Genomic DNA, 21,708 nt, shown 5'->3' with positions numbered 1-21,708 from the left:
GGGCGGAGCACACTGCTCTTCTGAGGGCCGACCCGGCTCCAGCTACTGCGCGAACGCCCTCCCAGGCTTGCTCCACCGGTACCCCGGGCGCACCACGCACGCACCCGCCTCCCTGGGCCGGCCGCTCCTCCCTCTTTCCTTGCTGGTTGGCCCGGGTGCCGCAAGCGCGGCGGCGGCAGGAGGAGCCGGGCGCGCCCGCCACGCACAACACGGGCGGCAGGCGCGGCGCACGAGCTCAGGTGGCGGCTGCGGCGGTGGTGACAGCAGCGGCTGCGGCAGCTAGCGCACACCCTCTCCGCGTCGCGCCCGCAACCGTCCTCCACTGCGCCGCGGAGCTACTGGCCGTCCCAGGGTTTCCCCGGCCCTCGCGCGCACGGGCGAGCCCCACGCACAATAGCGGCCGCCTCTACTGTGGTTCCGAGCCCGGGCGCCAGCTATGGGGAAGCCGGCGAGGAAGGGATGCGACTGGAAGCGCTTCCTGAGGAATAATTGGCTGCTACTTTCCACCGTGGTCGCGGTGGTGCTAGGTGAGATGCGTGGCGGGTGGGCGACGCGCGCACCCTCACGCGCTCCCAGCACCCAGGCCGCGTGCGGGGCGGGCGCGTGTGAGGATCGGCATGGCGCTGGCGCACCAGGTGCTCGGTTCCTCGGCTCCCCCTCGGCTTCCGACACCGCGCGGGGGCTTACCCTCGAGGGTGCTGATTTCTCCGTGCGAAGAACAAAGCTCCTCTGGAACACCCATTTGCGTGCTCCGTGAGCTTCGGGTTCCTGCTTTACCCAAAATGATCATAGGTGCTTGAAAGGGGGAAAGGGAAACAAGTAGGTCTCCGTTCTTACCGTTTGGAAGCAAATGTGGTTTAATTGTTTAAATCCTATCTGCTCCCCTCCTCTTTTCCCCCCTGAACCATGCGTTGTCCGGACAGAGCGAGTGTGGATGATGGTTTGCGCGGTTGAACTGGAAGAGGCATCTTAACCTCAGGAATGGTCCGGTCCCCGGCGGGAGGGAGAGTGTGGATGTTACAGTCGGTCACTCTTCCCAGTCAGTGCCTGGAAAGGTGCCTGCCCACGCGGCGGCGAGCCGCTGCCCGCACCCAGGCACGGAAAACCTGCCAGATTTGTGCTTGAATTTAAGGATGTGTAGTGATGGCCCGCAGGAAGTCTAGGGGAAGGGAGACCTATCAGATTTCTCCCTTTCCACCCTGCAAACCTACCGAGGTCGCCTCCTTGAGCTCCCCTGCTCGCCACATTTCTTTTCTATTGAAAGTAATATTTAAGTCATATTTGCTTGTTTTTAAACAAGGTGTATTTAAGTGATTTATTTCTGACACATCACTGGATCAGGGGAATGTCTGAGCCATTGCTCAGAGGTATGAGTTATTCCAATTTAGACTGAATTTCTGCCAGGTTGTCTGTTTTACAACTTGGGCCTTGGGATGTTCCTCTTTGGTGTTGGAGCCAAGACTGTCTCCTTTCCTCCAAGACCTGGCCCAGGTGGGGACACCTAGCAGGTGAGGCTCCTTTGAAGTCTTCACCTTCCATTTGGAAACTGGAGCTGGGAGGAGGGGTAGCCTGTGCCTCTCCCAGCCCCAAGCACATTTCTCTCCAGCTGCTGCTTCTTGATCTCAGAATATTTGGTGTCACCTGCTTTCTCTCTCGGTGCCCCGCCCCAAAAACGTCTGTGGAAGTTAACGCGATCCTCAGGGTCGGATTTGCTCCTCTAGATCCTTGCGCAAAGTCAGGTTTCTAGTAAATAAATAACATCCTGGAATTACTTTAGCAGAGGCTATCTGTGGGAGGAAAAGAGAGAAGCAGAGGAGCAAGTCTTGACTACTTAACTCTGTTTCCCCCAAGAAGAGTCACGTGGCTCTAAGGAAAGGGCTATCCTGCCCCATTACATTTTAAATAACAGATTCCTCAAAAAGAGTGATGTGATTTACCTGCAGCCAAATAGATGAGATGGTTTGGTTTTCCTAGTGACAAGAGTCCAGAATTAATTGTGAAATCCCTTCTTCAGGATGGTTTTGGGTAGGCTGGCATTTCCCTCCTGATTCCTTGTGGAAGTGAAATGATCCTGCCTTTTCAGCTGTGGGGTTTTCCAGAGATACTCACCTGTTGACCACGTGTGGCATGCTGGTGTTGAGTTTACTGATTCACTGAAGACTGGTTTGGCAAAGATTTTGAAAATTGTTCCCTGGCCTTCAGAACCTGTCACGTATATACATCTTCCAGGTCAAGGGAGATAACATGTCTGTTTTGCAGATGGGGCCTTTGGTGTCAGATGGGCAATTTTTTCCAGTTTTAATGTGGGTAAGCCCTGGGAGCGTGATTCAAATACTTTGCTCCAGAAAGGAAAACAATATTAAATCTGTAAGTACTCAACTGAAGTCTTTCAGCACATTTGCTTCTCAAAGAGTAACATCAGGCAGTCCTGAGCATTTCAACTCGGTCTGAGAAGTGTCAGGCCTATACCACCCTCAGTGCACCCATCACAAGGCCCTTCCCAGGATCGTTCTCCTTTCTTCAGTCTTTGGAGCACTGGGCTTGAGTACAAAAGTCACAGCTCTGTCTCTGTCATCTGTGCTAACTCATTCTGGGTTAAATCCAGAAGTGAAATTGCAACCAACTTATAACAGAGATGCTAAGTCCATCCGTAAGCCCTTTTGACCATGATAGTAAGTTTATTTTTGTAACAGTCTTAACTGATAACAGAGATCGCAAACACTCTCATGTAGCCTCCTTTCTGAACCTTTCAACATGTGGACCTTAAAAAAGAAGAACGTTTAATTTATTACCCTGACAGAATATCATCTTCTGATTAAAACTGAAGTATTTTGTCCCTGGTATATATAATTCATCAGCCCTGACACTTTGAAGTATTTTGATTTTTGAAGTGAAGGGCAAAACTTTTTAGCAGCCAGATGAAAGCCTCTGATTTTTCAAGGCAGTATGTGAGGGGAGATGAAATTAAAGGTCATCTTTATTAGGTGTAAATGTTAATTTCTTTTGTGGACAAAGAGATAGTAAAAGCTAACTATTTCCTTATATTGTTACTCATGAAATAAAGAGACTGAATAGTTAAGTGACTTTCTTTGTTAAAGTGACTATCTTTCACTATCTGTTAAACCCTACAAGGTCCTGGAGATAACATCTTAGATTTTCAGATGAGAGGCCTTTAGTAAAATCTGATTGTGTGTGTGTGTGTGTGTGTGTGTGTGTGTGTGTCACTCAGTCAGTCATGTCTGACTCTGAGACCTGGGTTCCTCTGTCCCTGGAATTCTCCAGGCAAGTACTGCAATGGATTGCCATTCCCTTCTCCAGGATCTTCCCAACCGAGGAATTGAACTTGGGTCTTCTGTATTGCAGAAAGATTCTTTACGGTCTGAGCCACCAGGGATTAGGAACTATTTTCACTGTATTCATTACGATTCTTGCAGGCCTTTCCCTTGCTTCCGTAGTGTAGTAGTATGAGAACAGAGACTGGAGTCAAGTGTCTTAGATTTGAATTCTGATCCAGTCATGCTCTGTGATTTAGACAAAATCTCTCATTCTCTGGAATCCTCAATTTCCTCATCTGGAAAATAGGGATATAGCTCATTCCCTCCTATGCTATTAGAGTTGATTAAGATAATGTGAAAATACCTAGTTGTATGACTAGCATATAACAGGCACTCAGTAAATGTCATTTTAAGGTGATTTGAATACCTTGATTCTGAGGAAATTAATATTTTCTTATGAAATAAGATCTCTCATGATCCTTCTCTGTCTTGCTTGCTGTCCAGCCTAGAATTCTGAGTCTAGGGTGATTCAAGTATTTTGATGACATGTTCTGTCGAGGTGAACACCAGCCTCCAGAGCACTCACTATTCATTGTTTTGAAAGGATATGGAAAGGATTAATCATTTTGTTTTGTGCCCCATATAGCATGATTTTCATTTCATTTAACAGGCAGAAATTCTGAGGGAAGAATTTTTGTGCTTTCAGTGGGAATTCTGTTCAAGCAGAATCAGTGTGTGAGAATTCTGTGCATTGTAATTCAAGTCAGCCGGTAATGATCATAGCATGTGTAATGTTGGCAAAGCAGTCATGGAACCCTCACCCCGCTCACAACATAAAGCCTGATCATTCTATCCAGACAGGTTGTACTTTATTTCAGTCGTTTGAAAAATCTGATTTCCAGCTTATGGATTTTCAGGAAAGGATATAGCTATTGCTATTTACAGGACAGAGCCGACGAGCTTATTCTTCCTGAATAATTTTCTTCAGCACTCTAAAGGAAGCAAGCATTTATAGATTCAGATTCTGTTATCTAAAACTGAGAACAGTTTCTTCATGTCCTTAGTAATATCCTTGCCCAAGCCAGCCTCATGTCTCCTCCGCTGGGGCTCTTGTAGTATATATCTGGCAGTGCTAATTTGAGCTGTGGCATAAGCTCTCTTGCTGTGTTTCTGCCTGTCTCTGAAGCCCCTGAGTATGAGATGGGGGCGGGGGAATGGCTTCAGCTCAGTGTTCAGAATATATTTTGTTATCATGAAACTCATGTGCTTCAGCCTGTGCTGCTGGGCCTCTGATCAGCTCAGCCTTGGAATATACCAGTACTGTAACTGGCACTTAAATCATTTGCTCATTCAACAAATCTATATCAGGCATCTACTGTGTGCCAGGGACTTTTCTAGAGCCAGGGCACATAACAGTGAACAAAATAAAACCCCTGTCCTCATGGAGCATATGGTGAAGTGGAGACAAGTAGACAGGAAACTGGATAAAGAGGTGAACTACAATATAGAGTACGTTGGGTGGTGAGAGTGTTTTAGAGCAACATAAAGCAGGGAGGGGAACTGGGCGGTTATAGTTGGAATAGGGTGAATGGGAAGGCCCTGCTGCTGCTGTTAAGTTGCTAAGTTGTGTCCAACTCCTTTTGGACTCCCATGGACTGTAAGCTGCCAGGCTCCTCTCTCCCTGGGATTTTCCAGGCAAGAATACTAGAGTTACCATTTCCTTCTCCAGGGGACCCTCTCGGCCCAGGGATGGAACCTGCATCTCCTGCATTGGCAGGTGAATTCTTTACCACTGAGCAACCAGGCCCTGCTGAGAAGGCGACAGCTGAGTTGAGACTGGAAAGAAGTGAGGGAACATGGTCACAGATATCTGGGGAGATCCCAGCATGAGGAAGAGCATGGGAGTGGAGTGGGAGGGGGGAGAGGTGATAGGATGGTGTGTGCTCTTATAAGGACTTTGATTTTTACTGGAGTTGGGAAACCGTTAAAAGGTTTTGAGCAGAGTAGTGACATGGTCTGATTGTCTTAATCTGCTCTCCTGGCTGCTCTTAGACCATAGAGAGCAGACACAAGGGTGGAAGCAGAGACCAGCTCAGGAGGCTAGTGCAATTAGCCACTTTTCTAATCTCATTTCTGTCATGGTTAGTGAAATCTTAGGAAATGCTTAAGAAAAATCAATGAGAAAAATATTGCAACTGTAAGGTAGGCATTATTGTTTTGCCATTATATGGATGAGGAAACAGACATGGAACAGTGCACGACTCGCACGGGATCACTCAGATAACAACTGGCAATTCCCAGCACTACTGTACTTTCCCTTCCCCTCCTTTGGATGCTGTCCTCCGTCTTTGTCCCCATCTGCCTGGTCCTCACAGAACCTCTTGGGGATCACGGTGGTCTGGCTGTATGCCACGTCGAAATAGGGAATGAAGACTCTGTAGTGTTCGATTTGGGCTGCAGTTGCCCCTTTCTCCCCTGAGACTGAGAAGGGGCAGAAGCATGCCTCCTGGGACTCTCAGAATTGCAGTGTATACCCTGGAGGAACACTGTTCCTGTGGGGTTTGCTGGACTCATTAGCCAGGTTGGTCTTCACTCTAGGCTCAGCATCACCCTTACACCTTGGTCCATGAGTCTCCCCTGCTATTCTTTCCACCTTCAAAGTCAGCCCTTCTTCCCTTCGAACTAAGGGGCTTGGTGTGACTGGTGCAAAGGGTGTGACTGAGGTACATGAGGGAAAAAAAGCAAAGCTGCCACAGAGGTCAGGGGTTGGATCTTAGCGGGATTGGAATGCCACACTGATAAGTTCAGACATGCTTCTGGGGATGAAGCTGGGCAGTGACATGGTCAGGACTGTGCTTAGAAAAGATCCTTGAGGCAAATGGATGTGGTGAATGGATCCAAGGAGGGTAAGGTTACAGGTGGGCAGAACACCCAGGGGATTGCTGTTGAGGTCCAGGTAGAGAGGGAGATGGGGGCCTCAGCAGGGCAGCCGCAGTGGGAGTAGGAAGGAAAAGATGGCTCTGTGAGGTGTTCGGCAGGTTGACCTGACACTCCTTGACTAGATTTGGTCCTTGGAACAAGGAGGTGGTGATCTCTAGCAGGAGAGGGAGTCCTGGCTGGGGCAGCAGCTTGGAGAAGAACTATCATGCCTTCCCACTGCACAGAACCAATATCAACTTGCTCTTTGTTGCCCTGTAGTTGGAAAGAAAGTGAAAGTGAAGTCACTCAGTCATATCTGACTCTTTGCGACCCCATGGACTATAGCCTACCAGGCTCCTCTGTCCATGGGATTTTCCAGGCAAGAGTACTGAAGTGGATTGCCATTTCCTTCGCCAGGGGATCTTCCCAACCCAGCGACCGAACCCAGGTCTCCCACATTGTAGGCAGATGCTTTACAGTCTGAGCTACAGGGAAGTCCAAGTAGTTAGAGTATTTGCTCATATTTGCCCTCTCCACTGACCCTTGAAGAGCCCTTGAGGGAAGGAATTCTGGCTGCCCCTCACTATATTCATACCACCTGTCACAATGCCTGGTGTGCTCAATACATTTGTTGAATTGTTGAGTCATTTATGACCCAGGGAGATAGTAAGAGGTTATCTTTGTTTATTGAATGAGTAAATTAGCCCAAACCTAAGCTTGAATTCCATCATACATTCTTCTCTGCCTGCTTCAGCCTTCTGTGATTTGCATCACTAAGACAGATTACCAGTATTATACACACTTATCAAGTATGTTAACTTTTATGCCTCACAACTAGGTTATAGACCCCTAGAGGGCAGAAGCATTCCTATTACCCTTCTTATCAGAAGGAAGAGAGGTTTGGATTAGCTGGAAGAGAACAAAGATTTCATTGATGTGCCAACTCCCATTTATAGGTAGCTGACTGTCTGAGGTGATATTTTGTTGAGAAAGAATTGGAAACAAAAGTTCTGAACTTGATTACCGATGTCTGCCAAGGGCTTAAGATCAGGAAACAGTGGCATGTGTGCTGCGCACTTGTTGACCCTGGGTCAGATCACTGAAGTTCCTTCTAGATTTAAGATCCTTTAGCTCTATGCTTGTGTAGTCATTCCTCAGTTCATTGCTCAGAGTCAGAGGAACTCTTCTTAGGGAACTTAGGAAGCGTTAAGGTCATTACTGGCTTCCCTGATGGCTCAGTGGTGAAGAATGCGCCTGCAATGCAGAAGTTGCAGGAGCTGCAGGTTCAGGTTCAATCCCTGGGTGGGGAAGATCCCCTGGAGGAGGAAATGGCAACCCACTCCAGTATTCTTGCCAGGAGAATCCCATGGACAGAGGAGCCTGGCGGGCTATGGTCCATAGCGTCACAAAGAGTTGGACACAACCAAAGCGATTTAACACACATACACACAGTCATTACTAGAGGATAAAATGACCTTGATGTTGAATCAGTTGTTCTACATCTGTGACTTGGGATATAATAATGTAAATTGTGTGTGGAACTGTTACCAAGGTAATGTTCTATGTCAGCTTTAAATTATTCATTACAACAGTAATATAAGGTCTAAAAACTTGTATAGTTTCTATACAGGAATGTGTGTCTTGCACATATTTGCTTAATTAAGTATATTGGGGAAGCAATCCTTTAGCTGACTAGATCCCACTTTCACATATGGAAGAATTAGGGAAACTGTTTTGGGCTTTGAATACCCATGCCTGGTTTGGTGTCAGTTTTGGAACCAAATCAGAATCCACCAGAGTTGTAGAATCACTGAAAAGATTGTGATTTTTAGTTGATCAGACTTACCATCTGTCAAAAATTTGAGCAGTGGGCATAAGAAATAAAGGAAGCTTAAAATGATCACACAAGATGTAGAAAGCAATCACATGCCAAATCTGGATTTGGTGGCACTCATATAGTTGCTCAGATGGAAGAAAACCCTGGGTCGCACAGACAAGGTACAAATAAATGGGATTAGGAATTAGCAATCGGAGAGCATATACACACTCAGATGAGCACTTGCTTATAAAGAGAGAACTTTCCACGTTAATTACTTGGGAGGAGCTGTGATTACCTTTAATACAGCTGAGACTGGAAGTAGCTGTCCTGTAGGGAGTCAGTGACATGCTGGCCTGATCCCAGGCAGCTCTGTCCGCCTGAGGAGCTGCAGGTCTCCCCCGTGTTAATGTCTCTGGAGATCTGGGGTCACAGATACCATGGGGACTGGAACACTCTTGAAGAAAATGAACTCATCTTAGACAACACCGAGTGGCCCACTTAGACTCCTCTGCAGCAGTGTGCGTTAAAGTAGCAAGCCTTTCCTATTTTGAATGTTCAACATACATCTAATAGAAGACAATATTGGAGACAGTTACTACTAAGCCAATAATTCACTTTGTAGCTATAGTTTAGCCCAGCAGATAGATTTCGAAGGAGCTAACTTATACTTGCTGAGGAAACAGACCCAAACCGCGACAAAGAGGGCTCTGTTGTAATTAGTAAGCTCCACAGTAACACCTCTGTTAATGGAAAGGAAGTGTTTCAGTGACTCACTCATTGCCAGAAATGTTACTACCCTGTGTTTGAAAAATATCTGCTGACTGCCTGTTCCATTACCAGAGGTAGAATATTTCCTTTCCAACAAATACTCCTGCGCTTTCCGGGATGGGCAGACCTCGTCCCAGCTCATAGACACTTCATGCTGTGTGTCCTGGGTGATTCCCCTCCCAGGCCCAGCCCCAGCTGTGTGAGCTCTGGGCCATGGTCCCTACTCCATCAGGACAGAGAGGAAGTTATGCCTCATTCTCCAGCACAAGACCTAGAACCAGCATTGAGGAAGCAAAACCCTCCCACCAGTCCCTCCACGCTTAGGCTGAGGTCTTTGTCCCCAGGGCCCTTCTTGGTCACAGAGTCCATAACTGGGTCCACAGGCAGGACAGTTGTCTTAGCAGATTTCCCTGTGTCCAGGAAAGGTCCTGACACCAGCGTCGTGTGACTTTGCTAGGTCGAGCTATTGAAGCAAAGTGGTGGCTTTGGGGAGTGGAACTTCTGTTCAGGTGTGACCTCAGTGAGGGTCTGCACTGTGTGGTCATTTTTACAGCTGCATTGAGATAACAATTTGGACTTGCTTTTCTCAGGGGGTTAAAACTGCACTTACTTGACTAAGGAGGAATCTCTTAGATGAGAATCTTGAATGAGATTATAAAATTAAATTATTATTCTACCACTGTTGTATTGCTTAATAATTATATAGTTACTTATAATTTAGTAAAGAATCAATTCAACAACAAAATAAATGGACCATCATCAAAAATGCCTAACCACAGAAAGCCTAATCTCCAAGCCTCCAAGCATTACTGGAAAATAAACTGATTCTGTGCCTATTTCATATACTTAATTATTTTCTCAGCCACTTAACCACTTGACAAATTGCATATGAGATTTCCCAAATTATGAAGCAATGAGGGAGATACAGTTTCTCCTTTGACAATTTATTTTTCTTGTGGGTAGCCGAGTCTAATTGGTAATACTTATGGAGGGTTTATTATGACTTTTATGCACATTATTTCCCAATTGACCCTATACTTATTTTACAGATAAGGAGACTAAAATGTACAAGGCTTAAGTCACATGACTGAGGTCACACTCAGAACTGGGATTTGCACTCAGAACTGGGATTTGCACCCAGAACTGACTCCAAAACCGTGGTTATTAACCATTAAGTAAGACTGCTTCCTAGAAAACTTGGATACACCCGAATTATAGTTCAGAGCATTCTTACAGACTTCACTCTTGTATAATAGCTAAATAAAGCCTAGTACCCTCCTTCTTACTCCATCTCTTGTCTGTCTCTTGGCTTTTCTTTATTATGTCTTTGAACCTACGGCATCCGACAGTGTTTAGTCCTTTCCCTTACTCCTCTTCCACATAAATTTTCTGTTTGAAGTTACTCTAGTTGAGCTTGTCTAAAAGTTACTTTCCCAGGATGTATAATGCTCTCCTGTCCTACTGCTTCTGCTCATGGTGTTTCACCCACTATTATTCTACCCATCCTTGATGGGATCTCATTTTTCACTTTTATCATATAGACTTCTCTGACTGCCAATCGGAGATGATTTCCCTTCTCTGTGCTATTATATTGCTTAATTTATATTCCCAAATTGTACTGTATTCGAGCCGCTGCTTCCAGTCCTGTCCCATGGCAGGCAGCACTAGCTGATTACAACACTCTTTACCCTGGAGCTTTGTGACGGCCTTGGAATCCTCAAAACTATTCTCTAGGCAAGGCCGTTAATCAAAGGGGACTGGCAGGTCAGATGAAAAGTGTTGTTCATTGCTGGGAAGATGTCTTCACTTAGCAATTAATTTAAATTGAAGAAGTATTGATGTTAACTGGCAAGAGATGCAGAGTTGAAGTCTGTTTTGTTTTAGTCTGTCAGAGGTAGTTTGTGCACAGAAATCATTGACATGAGTAAGTGTGGTAAACGCTGCAAGAAAGCCTCAATGTGCCTTGGGCCTTCAAAGAAGAGGTGGAATTGAGAGAGATCAAGCCTTGATGAACCATTGATCCCCTAGTTTCCCAATCAGTTGTATATGAGTTTTTGAGTGGAGACTCTGGGGAACTCATCCAAGCCGTAGTCATCTGAAATATACTTTCCTCCTAGTTTGGGGGCCTCAGAAGAGCACATGTGGTCACCAGTGGTCCTGAGACCACTTTAGTGTGAACTCAGCATGACCCTGGAACTCTTGGAATGAACAGCACCTTTCTACCCTGAGGAAGTTCTGACCTCAAGAAACCAGAGCCTGCCTCATCTTTAGAGAATTCTTTGGGCTAACTAGACCAAATAATAGTTCCATACAATCCTGAAACTGGACAGAATTAGATTGGAAGATCCATCCAGCTTCCTAAAGTTGGGCCATGGCGTGGAGCTGAATCACCCTTGGATGGTAGAGCCTTTTTGAATGTTGTATTTAGCACCTCCTATGTCTTTTAATGAACTTTTTTTCCTAGGTCTCCCCTTTCATGCATCCTTTCACATCATTGTCCAAATTCCCCCATTCCTCTCTGGAGATTATTTCTATGATAAGATATTAATTAGCCTGACTGTGCTTCCTGTTCCAGTAGACCTTGAGCTTGAACAGCTTGGACAAATGCTAGACTTGGTTGTTAAAGATTTTGAAGATGAGTTTTTACTTTTTGTTAGCAAAAGTTAATTGTCAATCAGGAGACAAAGAAGATTTGCCCCATTTCTGCTGCTTCTTCATTGATTTCTTTCTTACACCCAGAGAATTTCCTGAGGTTTCATCACATAGGGGAGCTTCTGAGTTCCACATAACAGAGGTGGAGATCCCATTGCCTGTGCGGAGCCCACAGACCTTGAGAAAAATGTCCAGATCTCCTCTGTAACTGCATTTGCCACTTTCATTGAATAGAAGCGTTTGCCAGTAACCTCTAAACTAGCTTGTTTATTTTGTGGGAAAAAAGTGTACATTTATTGTTTTTATGTGGAAATGATTGGGTAAGGTTTGGCTGCTTTTTTAACTGCAAGTGAGTAACCATAGGACGCTGGATTTATTGAATCCAAGATCAAGATCCTGCAGTTTCCTGAAGCATTGCTCACCGCTTTGTGAATCCTGCTCAGGGATCTGTGTTCTAGGGAAGAGGGTTGGTAGATGGCAGTAAGTGAGGTTTGCAGCTATGAGTTTTTGCTCAGATAGTCTTTCTCCCCTTTTACAGACTCTCCTCATGCCCTGGAACATGTGTTCATGAGGGCAATACTGAGAAAGGAGACTCAAGATCCTTACAAACATAAAACATTCCAAGATTCCAGAAGTAAACAAAGCCCTCTAGGATTACTGTGAAAGATCATACTCAACCATGGTTTTCTTTTTTTTTTTTTTTTTTTGTCTCTTGATGGTCATCTTAAATGCATTTACACCCATCTCTAGGCCTTAAGGAGAAGGCAATGGCACTCCACTCCAGTACTCTTGCCTGGAAAATCCCATGGGCGGAGGAGCCTGGTAGGCTGCAGTCCATGGGGTCGCTAAGAGTCGGACACGACTGAGCGACTTCACTTTCACTTTTTACTTTCATACATTGGCGAAGGAAATGGCAACCCACTCCAGTATTCTTGCCTGGAGAATCCCAGGGACAGGGGAGCCTGGTGGGCTGTCATCTATGGGGTCGCACAGAGTCGGACACAACTGAAGCAACTTAGCAGCAGCAGCTAGGCCTTAAATCTAATATATTGTTATCAAATGAGCTAAGACGTGAAGTACTTTATAGAAGTATCTTATAAATGTTTGTTATTGTTTCCCAGAAATAAAAAAGGGAGGCTTGCAAACGGTAAAACATGGGTCCTGGTTACAGTATTATTCCTTGAAAACACTAGAAGACAATGTTATCTGTGTGTGTTTCCTGGGGCCCTACTCTCATCTCCTGGGAAAGGGCATCTGGGCCACTTTTTGTGGCTATATAACATGTTTAATATTCTGTACATGAGTAATATAAAATGATAAACAAGCTGGTCTGTCTTTGCCTTTTTTCCACCAGTGAGGATTCAGAGAAGTATCTGAAGTATTTAGAAACAGAGATTCCTGACCAAACTTTCAATACTGGGTACCACTTTCATTTTAATTTAAGAAATATAATAAAATTCTTCAAATACACTTCAACTCATATGAAGATAAAAGCAAATATTTCTGCAGTGCTTCTGGGAGTGGAGAAGGAGAGGTCAGAGTTGCGGCTTCACAGGAGTTGGGAGAGAAGGGTAAACCGTTAGCAGGCAGGCGCATGGTGAAAATAGGCGGGTGACACAGATTTTTGAAGCGGAGGTGAGGAATGGGCTGAGAAAGGCGGAGAGCCCCGGTTGCTTAGACTTAGCATTCTGGGTGCAGGGTTCATCATGCTGGTAATTCCAGGATTCTGACAGGTCTAGAAAATCCAGGATGACTGGCTCCCTTCTTTCTCAGGCAGAGGCCCATCTCTTTTCCTGCTCTCAAGTTGCCCCTACCTAAACCCTGCTGTGGGGTAGACGGTCACATTTCTTTTGCACTTGGAAAGAAGCCTTCTAAGATTGTGTAATGAACCAAGAAGGTGTTTCTGGGAGTTGTAAGACTGGTTATTGTGAAGAGGTAGGGTTCCCAGAAAATCTGACATAAAACCTGAGGGAAAAGGTGTGTCCTTTCAGCAGAGGATTCCAGGGCCTCTCCAAACTGTGTATGTCGGGATGAGGAGGCTTGTCATTCCTTCAAGGACTTGGAGGCCAAGTATTTACCAGATGCCAAGGAGGGGAAAGAGTGGAGTACGACCACAAGGTAGATCAAGATCTTTCACAGAAATGTATGAAATAAGCTGATAGTAGAATCACCCATGAGTTTAGCAGAGAAGAACCATTTTAAGAGGGCGATTGAGGGGGCGGGGGTGGGGAGGAAGAAAAATAAGTTTGACCACAGGTAGAAAATGGAAGAACAAAGCAGACCAGAACCCACGGGTCAAGTCAGAGGTCTGTATCTCAGGAAGTAACGCCAAAACACATGTGTGGGACTGTCCCACCTTTTGGGGATAGGGACAGTCTGGTTGTTGTTTGGTTGGTTGTTCCTAGATGAGAGCAAACTGGGTCTCTAAGCCAGCTGAATGCTTGCTGTAGAGACTGGACTCCTGTGGACTGGCCCTATAGCCAACCTTATCCTCACTTGAACTCAAGTGACTCTTTGGAATCCAGGGCTCCCAGAAGCCTGGGAGAAGTCCTGAGGTGTAGGAAGCAGGCACCTAACTTCTCATGTGTGCATTACCGTAGCCATTGTCAGTTACTGGAGAGGCCACATTTATGATGCTTTTCTGGGTTCGGTGGTGCTGGGACAATGTGGCAGAATTTGTACCCACATTCCTGTGACCCAGTTTTCATGCTCTGCTAATGGTACGGTGTCTCAACTATTTTTTCCTGCCTTTCATAATCAGGTTTAATGAGTAAAAACTACGTAATGCAGTGGCTTCCTGGTCATATGCACTAAATAGCAATTATCACGCACTTATAGTTGTACTCAGCCTCCTGGGACACAAAGCAGGGTGAAAAAAGGACAAGAGGTAAATCTAAAGGACAGAGGGAGAATAACCAGCACAGAGCCACACAGCACTGAATGCCATACCAAGAGGTTTTCTTGGGACTCCGTTATCAAGGTCTATAAATGATGGGAGAGAAGTTAGTCTGATGATGTCTGGTGATCCTGGAGGCCCTGCTGTGGGCATTTGGAGAAGTAAGTGGTATAAGGACTCCCGCATCTTCTGTCACCATGTACCAGCATCCTGCATCCATGTACTAGCGTCCTACATCTGTGTACCAGCCTGCATCCATGTACTAGCATCCTACGTCTGTGTACCAGCCTGCATCCGTGTACCAACATGACCATTCTGCTGCCTCTTCCTATCCCACCGGCCCATCCCCGTGGCTTCCACAACTAGAAGACCTTGCCCTCATGTGAGCCAGCCTTTCTTTCATGCAAAGAGGGCAAATGTGATTGAGAGAGGTCGCACCCAGAATATTAGCGACACATTCTGTCTCCCCACTCTTCTAATTGGAAGGGACAGAAAATCCAGGTTGAACAGGCTTCAGCCAGAAAAGTAGAGAGTGAGGCATAGAATTTATGGCTCAAATAATTGAAGAGTGCAGAGATGGTAACTGGTTTCAGGTTTAGCTAGATTCAAGAGTCCAAGAAATATCATTCTGTCCTGTTCTCTGTTTATGTACTGTCTCTGCACTCTTCAGTTATTTTCACTCTCAGGTGAGATGCTCCCATTGGTGATGAGACAGCTGCCAGCACAGTTCAGGGTTTCCATTTCCCTGCTTCACACTCAGCAGAAAAGTTTCTATCTGTTGAGACCAGACTGTGGGGCTTTAGTTGGGTTATAGGACCATTCCATAATCAACCTTGGGACTAAGGGAACGTGATTGTCTGATGGACCAGGCCAAAGCCACTCCTTTATCCCACCCTCTTCCCCCAACTTCTGAATTATTATAGCTTGAACTAGACCTAAAACAGACTGAGAGTGGGGAGGTATGTTGTTAATAGCAGGGACAATGGACATTGGATGGTAATTACAACACATGTTTTACCTTTTATCTATTATGGTCCTGAACTATTTCTTAAATGCCCTCAGTGTGTACTCATAGCTAAGTTTTATTGAATTCATAGCATTACAGAAGCATTTGAAGTTGTTTAGCTAATAACCACATACTTTGAAAATAATTAAGTCATAAACTACTTTAAGGGCTTCCCAGCTGGCTCAGTGGTAAAGAATCTGCCTGCCATGCAGGGAACGCGGGTTCGATCCCTGGGTTGGGAAGATCCCCTGGAGGAAGAAATGACAACCCACTCTAGTATTCTTACCTGGAAAATCCCAGGGACAGAGAAGCCTGGCAGGCTACAGTCCATGGGGTCACGAAGAGTCGGACAGAACTGAGCACACACACACACAGACTACTGTAAAGCCTGAGAGAGGAGAAAGAAAATTATACAGGGACCACAGCTGAATTTTTGCTTTAAACCCTTAAGAATTGTAAAAAAAAAAAAAAAAAAAACAACCCCCAAACCTAACCTATTGCTAGTGTCATATTTAGCAATGAAAATCTGAATGCTTTCCCCTTAAAAACATCAGGAATAATGCAAGGATGTTCACTCTTAAACACTTCTATTCAGTATCTCAGTGGAAGCCTGATCCAGGACAATGATACAGTAAGAAAAAGAAATGATGAACTAGATTGGAGAGAAACAAAACTTACCCTGTCAACAATGGCATGACTTTCTACAAAGGAAATCCCAAGGAATCTATAGAATAACTAGTAAGTGATTTAGCAAGGTTGCAAGATACAAAATTAATATACCCTCACAAATTTGTTATTTCTATATACTAATGTACAATTGGAGATGGGACTTAATATTATTTGAAATAGCTTATATATCTAATGAAATGTGTGAATGAGAGCTACGGTTGAACATTACAGGTCACTGATGAAAGAAATTATAGACTTAAATAAACAGACATACCTACCTATTCATAGATTGGAAGATACATCATAATGATTATGTCAGTTCTTCTCAAATCGGCTTATAGCTTTAATGTAATTCGGGTTAAAAATCTCAGAAGTACTTTTGTTAGATATATCAGACATCTACACTTACAGGGAAAAGCAAAGGAATAACAGAATCAATTTCGAAAAAGAAGAAAGTTGGAAGAATTACACTATCCTATTTCAAGACAAGCATCAAGACATTGTAGTTTGGTGAAGGGATAGACACAAAGATATAAAATAGAATATAAATTCCAGAAGTAGACCCATACAAATATGCCCAATTGATTCTTGACAAAGACGAAAGAAGAGTCTTTTCAGCAAATGATATCAGAACAACTAGACATTCATATGCAAAAAAAAAAAAAAGAAGAACCTTTACCTATGTTATACAATGTTTTACAAAATTAACTCAACCATGGCACAGAGATGTAAAAGAAGAAAAAAGTATAGAATTCTCAGAATCATTGTGACCCACAGGAAAGAGTTCTTAGATACTCTGACCAAACAGAAAAGAAAAAAATTGATAAATTGGAGTTTATTAAAAAAAAAGCTTTGTTCTATGAAAGACACTGTTAAAAGAATGAACACAACAAATCATAAAGTTGTACACCTTAAGTATGTGCAATTTTAAATAGGTTATATTTCAGTAAAGCTGGGTGAGGGGAAAGAGATTGAACAGTCTACATACTAGGAAAAAATAATTGTGGATCATATAACCAGTATACCTGAACTTTTATTGGGAACATAAGAAGAACTTTCTAAACTCAATAGTGAGAAAACAATCCAACTTTAAAAAAGACACTTTACCGAAGAGACTGTAATGTAAACACAGAAAAAGCTGTTCCGCATTTTTGGCCATTAGGGAAATGTAAATGAAAATCACAATGAGACAGTGAAAAGAATTTTCTGTTTATTAAATTTTGTATCTATATGAAATGATGGATGTTCACTAAGCTTATTGTAATCATCTCATAATGTGTATAAGTGAAATTGGAAATTTTAAAAAATACAATGAGAGGCCACTACATGCCTCGATGCTGATGCCATCGATACTCAGTGTTGATGAAGACACAGAGAAACTTGTCCTCTTAAACATTGCTGATGGGAAAGTGAAATGGTATAGCTAGTATAAAAAAACAGTTTGGCAGTTTCCTGTGGCTCAAATGGTGAAGAATCTGCCTGCCAATGCAGGAGACCCAGGTTTGATCCTTGGGTTCCCTGGAGAAGGGAATGGCAACCCACTCCAGCATTCTTGCCTGGAGAATTCCAGGGACAGAGGAGCTTGGTGGGCTACAGTCCATGGGGTTACAAAGAGTTGGACGTGACTGAGCAACTAACACTAGAAGTTAAATACATACTTACCATATGACCCAGCAATCTCACTCCTGGGTATATATGTCCTAGAAAGAGAAAAGACTATGTTCAGGTGAAAACTTGATCACAATGTTTATAGCAGCTCTTATTCATAATCACCCCAAAACAGGAAGCAACCCAGATATCCTTCAATGAATGAAAAAATACTGTCCACCTATAAAGTGTGAAATCCATTCAGCAAGAAAAAGGAGCGTATTATTGATAGGCACAAAACATAGATGAATCACAAAGGCATTATAATCAGTGAGAGTTACCAGTATTAAAAGGCTGTGTAGAGTATAACTTTATATATAAGACATTCTCAAAAAGAAAAAAAAAACATGGAGAACAAATTAGAGATTGCCAGAGGTTAAGCTCAGGGTGTGTGTGTCTTGTGTGTGTGTGTCTGTATTTATGCATCGCTATAAAGGTATAGCATGAGGGAGTTCTTTGGAGTGAAGGAACTGTTCTATACCCACATCCTAAGTTTGATGGTGATTGTAAGAATTTTAACACATGTTAAAATCATGGGACTGTACAATAAAAGTCAACTTTGCTGTATAATAAATACACGTGCACACACACACCTTTAAGAATCTGGCTGGTACAAACAGATCCAGTGTTTCAAGAGGTGTTCTGTGTTTAACAGTGCACAGAATTCCTTCTTTCTGGTGTCTTCATTCCTATGAAAAGCAAAGCCTCCGTTGGACTGTTGCTGCCCTACTTTCCATGGAGGATATCTGATTTAATTGTTTTTGGTACTTTGGGGTGTGGAAGATAGATCTTTTTTACTTCTCATCTACAGGGCCAGCCAGTTCCTTCCTGGTTATGTGAACACACATGTCACATAAAGGAGTTTGGGAGGGCTTTCCAGACAGCTTTGAGCTGAGTTTTGAAGTGGCTGTGATGGTCAACAAGTCAAGTAGGAAAACTGAGGGAGCAGTGTGCACAGGCTCGGAGACCTGGGCACTGGGTAGAACCGAAACAGTGGGGTGAGGCTTGAGGCAGGGCAGGACCAAGGAGCTTGGGTGCCAGCCTGTGATGGAAAACCATGAAAGGGCGTTAAGCAGAAAAGTGACTCAGCCAGATTGCATCTTAGAAAGATCATTCTGGCTTTGGTTTAGAAGGTGAATTTAGAAGAGATAACACCAGAAGCAGAGAGGTGTTAGAAAGTTGATGAAATAGTCTTGGTGAGAAATGAGGCTGACCTGAACCAAGTCCGTATCGGTACAGATGGAAAGGAGACAGACAGATTTGAGAGTTGTTCAGTCAGTAGAATCAACAGAACTTTGTGACCGTTCAATGTGGACCTGGGATGGGATGCTAAGTCGTCTAGAATGTCCCCAAAGTGCACCACTTTGGACCCAGGCTGCTTTGCTATCTCAGCTGGGTCACTTACTTCTTACTTCCTGGGCAAGCAACTTCACTTCCTTGTGCCTCAGTCTCTCACCCTCTCGGTGAGTTATGTCACAGAGTTGTGAAAATCAGTTAGAGTTAATTATGCTTAGACCAGCACCTGATCATAACCTACACAGCCCTCCAAAAAACGTCTGTGATGACAACACAGTTTAGGGAGATAGGGAACTCTATCTATCAGGTGTCTATTTGTATGTAACCAGTTACTCCCAGACTTAGTGGATTAAAATAACAATCATATTATTACCCCGCATGGTTCTGGGAATTCATTGGACTCAAATAAGCAGTTCTCATTTGGGGTCTCTTTTGTGATCACAGGAAGATGATGGCTAGGCTGGAATCAACTAAAGGGCCATCACTCATGTGTCTGCTGCCTGAAAGACTCAAACAGCTGTCTTCTTTCTCTTGCTTTTGCTCTCCCTTGCTCGCTCTTTCCCCCACCGCACCCCTCTTTCCCCCATGTGGTCTCTTCAACAGGGCAGCTTCAGGATAGCTGGACTCTTTAGATGGGATCTCAGGGCTATAACTGAGTATCCCAAGAAGAGGTATCATCAGAAGCCATCCCTTTTCTAACCTGGCCCCAGGGTCCATGCCGGCCCACTTCTGCTCTGTTTTCTTTATTAAGGCCATTACAGAGGCCTACCAGGCTTAAGGGAAGGGAAGGGAACCCCACCTCCTGATGGGAAGAGTGTCAAATAACTAGTGGACCTACTTTAAAACCACGAGGTAACTAGGAAGAAAAGTGAGAAGTCTTCTGGGAGAAGGGAAGATAGATTTGTTTTTACCATGTTGGGTCCCATGTTGAGGTATATCACTAGGTAGAGGTTCCCTGAAGGCCTGGAACTTGGGAGACAGAGTGAGCCAGGACACAGAGGTGGAAATTGGATCTGTAAGAGCAGATAGGATCACCTGGGAGAGTGGGCGGCCCATGAAGAGGTCAGAATACAGACTTCTTGGGAAACACTGATAACAGTGTGGAGGGGAACATCCAGAGGTAGGGAGATGGAGCGCGTACTGAGCCTATCTAAGCTCCTCCAAACATCCATCTGGTTTTATCCTTAGGATGTTGCAGTCTGATAATTCTCTCTCTGAGTCACAGCACCCTCCTGGCAATAGAGGTATCTTTCCAGCCAGAATGTACCCTTGGACCACATAGAACATCATCACCCCTATCCTACCAGGCAGCTACTGTCAGAATCTCTTGCCTTCCCTCCCTGCAAGGCCAGGCAGTGCGTGCAGGGCACCCAGCATTCTGATTTCTTCTGTGCTGTACATTTTTAGTATGGGGCAAGGAATTAGATCCTCCTCCCTCCTTCCAGTCTGGTGTTTTCCCTGAACTAGAAGAGTACTTAACCAGGTTGTTAGAGTCACTTCTTTTCCACTGTCTAAAAATGTTTCTGAATTCAAGCCACGTCACTGTGTGGCCTTCAGTTCCAGATCCTTTTAGAGAACCACAGTGGTACTTGGGCTCACCCACTTGCCCCTTTGAGTTGCCACAAGGAAAAAGGGAGTGACTTGAGACTCTACAAAAGAGCAAGGTTCCAAATCAGATATATCTGACTTCAGAGCTGAGCCCTTCCTCCAAAAGACGCCAATATACACCAGCCCTGAACAGCCTGAACATCTGGACAGTTGAATACAACAGGTCAACTGGTTCCTGCCAGATTGTGCTCCTGTCTGGTTGGTTTAGTTTGAGGAAGAAAGTGACGTAAGAAAGGGCTTGCGATGGGGACGTGGCAGTCAGGATGGCTTCTCTTGACCTCCTCCTTCCTCTGGGAAAGAGATGAATTAACAAACTCATTCATACTCTCACCCAAGCTCTGCGAGGAGCCACCGTCATCATCCAGCCAAACCTCTCCCTGGCCCACATCATGGATCTGGGATTCTCATTCTTCTTGAGCCTTCTCTCTCTCCTACTCGTCATGGAGCTGCTTTTCCACCCCCCAAGTCTGGCATGGCTTCACTTTCCTTTCCAAGAACAGCCTCCTAACTACTTATCTCCCTGTTCTAATCCATCCTACACATCTCAGCCCCTACATACCTCAGCCAGCTTTATCACCAATCCAGGCCCAGCTTATGCAAACATGCTCAGTGGCTATTCATTGTCTCTCCTAATAGCTAATCTTCATATACTACTTGATGGTGTAACACATGGTTTCTCTCATGCAATCCTCACAGTGACCTGGTTTATATGAAGGGACCTAAGGGTCAGAGAAGTATAAATTCTCTCCCTTGGTATTCTAGGCCTTTTGGGGTATATCCCAACTTAGGTTTCTCATCTCAGCTCTCTATAAACTACCTGTTGAGCACCAGCCAGACCATTGGCCAAACACATTTTTATAACATCTTCATGGAGGGAGCTGTGCATTGGGGTCAGACAGACCTGGTCTTGGGGCTGGCCATGTGACTGTGGGCAAGTTTTCTGACCCTGCTTGTGTGAATTCACTGTGATACACCATTTTATATAGGGGACTTAGATTTTGGTATCTGCAGGGGCTCCTGGAGTCACTCCCCTTTAGTTAAACTAATACAAGGACAACTGTAGAATGTCTGTATTTTGAAGGCTTGTGAGAGTAGATGACTGTAAAGGTGATTAGGACAGAGGACTTGACGAGTATTAGTTTCCTTTTCCCCT

General features: G+C 44.5%; 1 protein-coding gene across 1 annotated transcript in view; it reads left to right on the top strand.

Annotated features, from left to right (window-relative positions):
- Nucleotides 1-436: 436 nt before the first annotated feature.
- Nucleotides 437-21,708, top strand: part of SLC1A1 (solute carrier family 1 member 1) — a 72,875-nt gene continuing 51,603 nt past the window's right edge. The window contains exon 1 of the mRNA XM_052644950.1: nucleotides 437-527. Coding sequence (XP_052500910.1) covers nucleotides 437-527 — 91 coding nt within the window. The remainder of the gene's footprint in view (nucleotides 528-21,708) is intronic.

This window comes from Budorcas taxicolor, chromosome 8 (genome assembly GCF_023091745.1).
Source record: "Budorcas taxicolor isolate Tak-1 chromosome 8, Takin1.1, whole genome shotgun sequence".
Classification (NCBI taxonomy): domain Eukaryota; kingdom Metazoa; phylum Chordata; class Mammalia; order Artiodactyla; family Bovidae; genus Budorcas; species Budorcas taxicolor.
The sequence above is the reverse complement of the archived record's forward strand: the minus strand, read 5'-3'. Positions and strand labels throughout refer to the sequence as shown.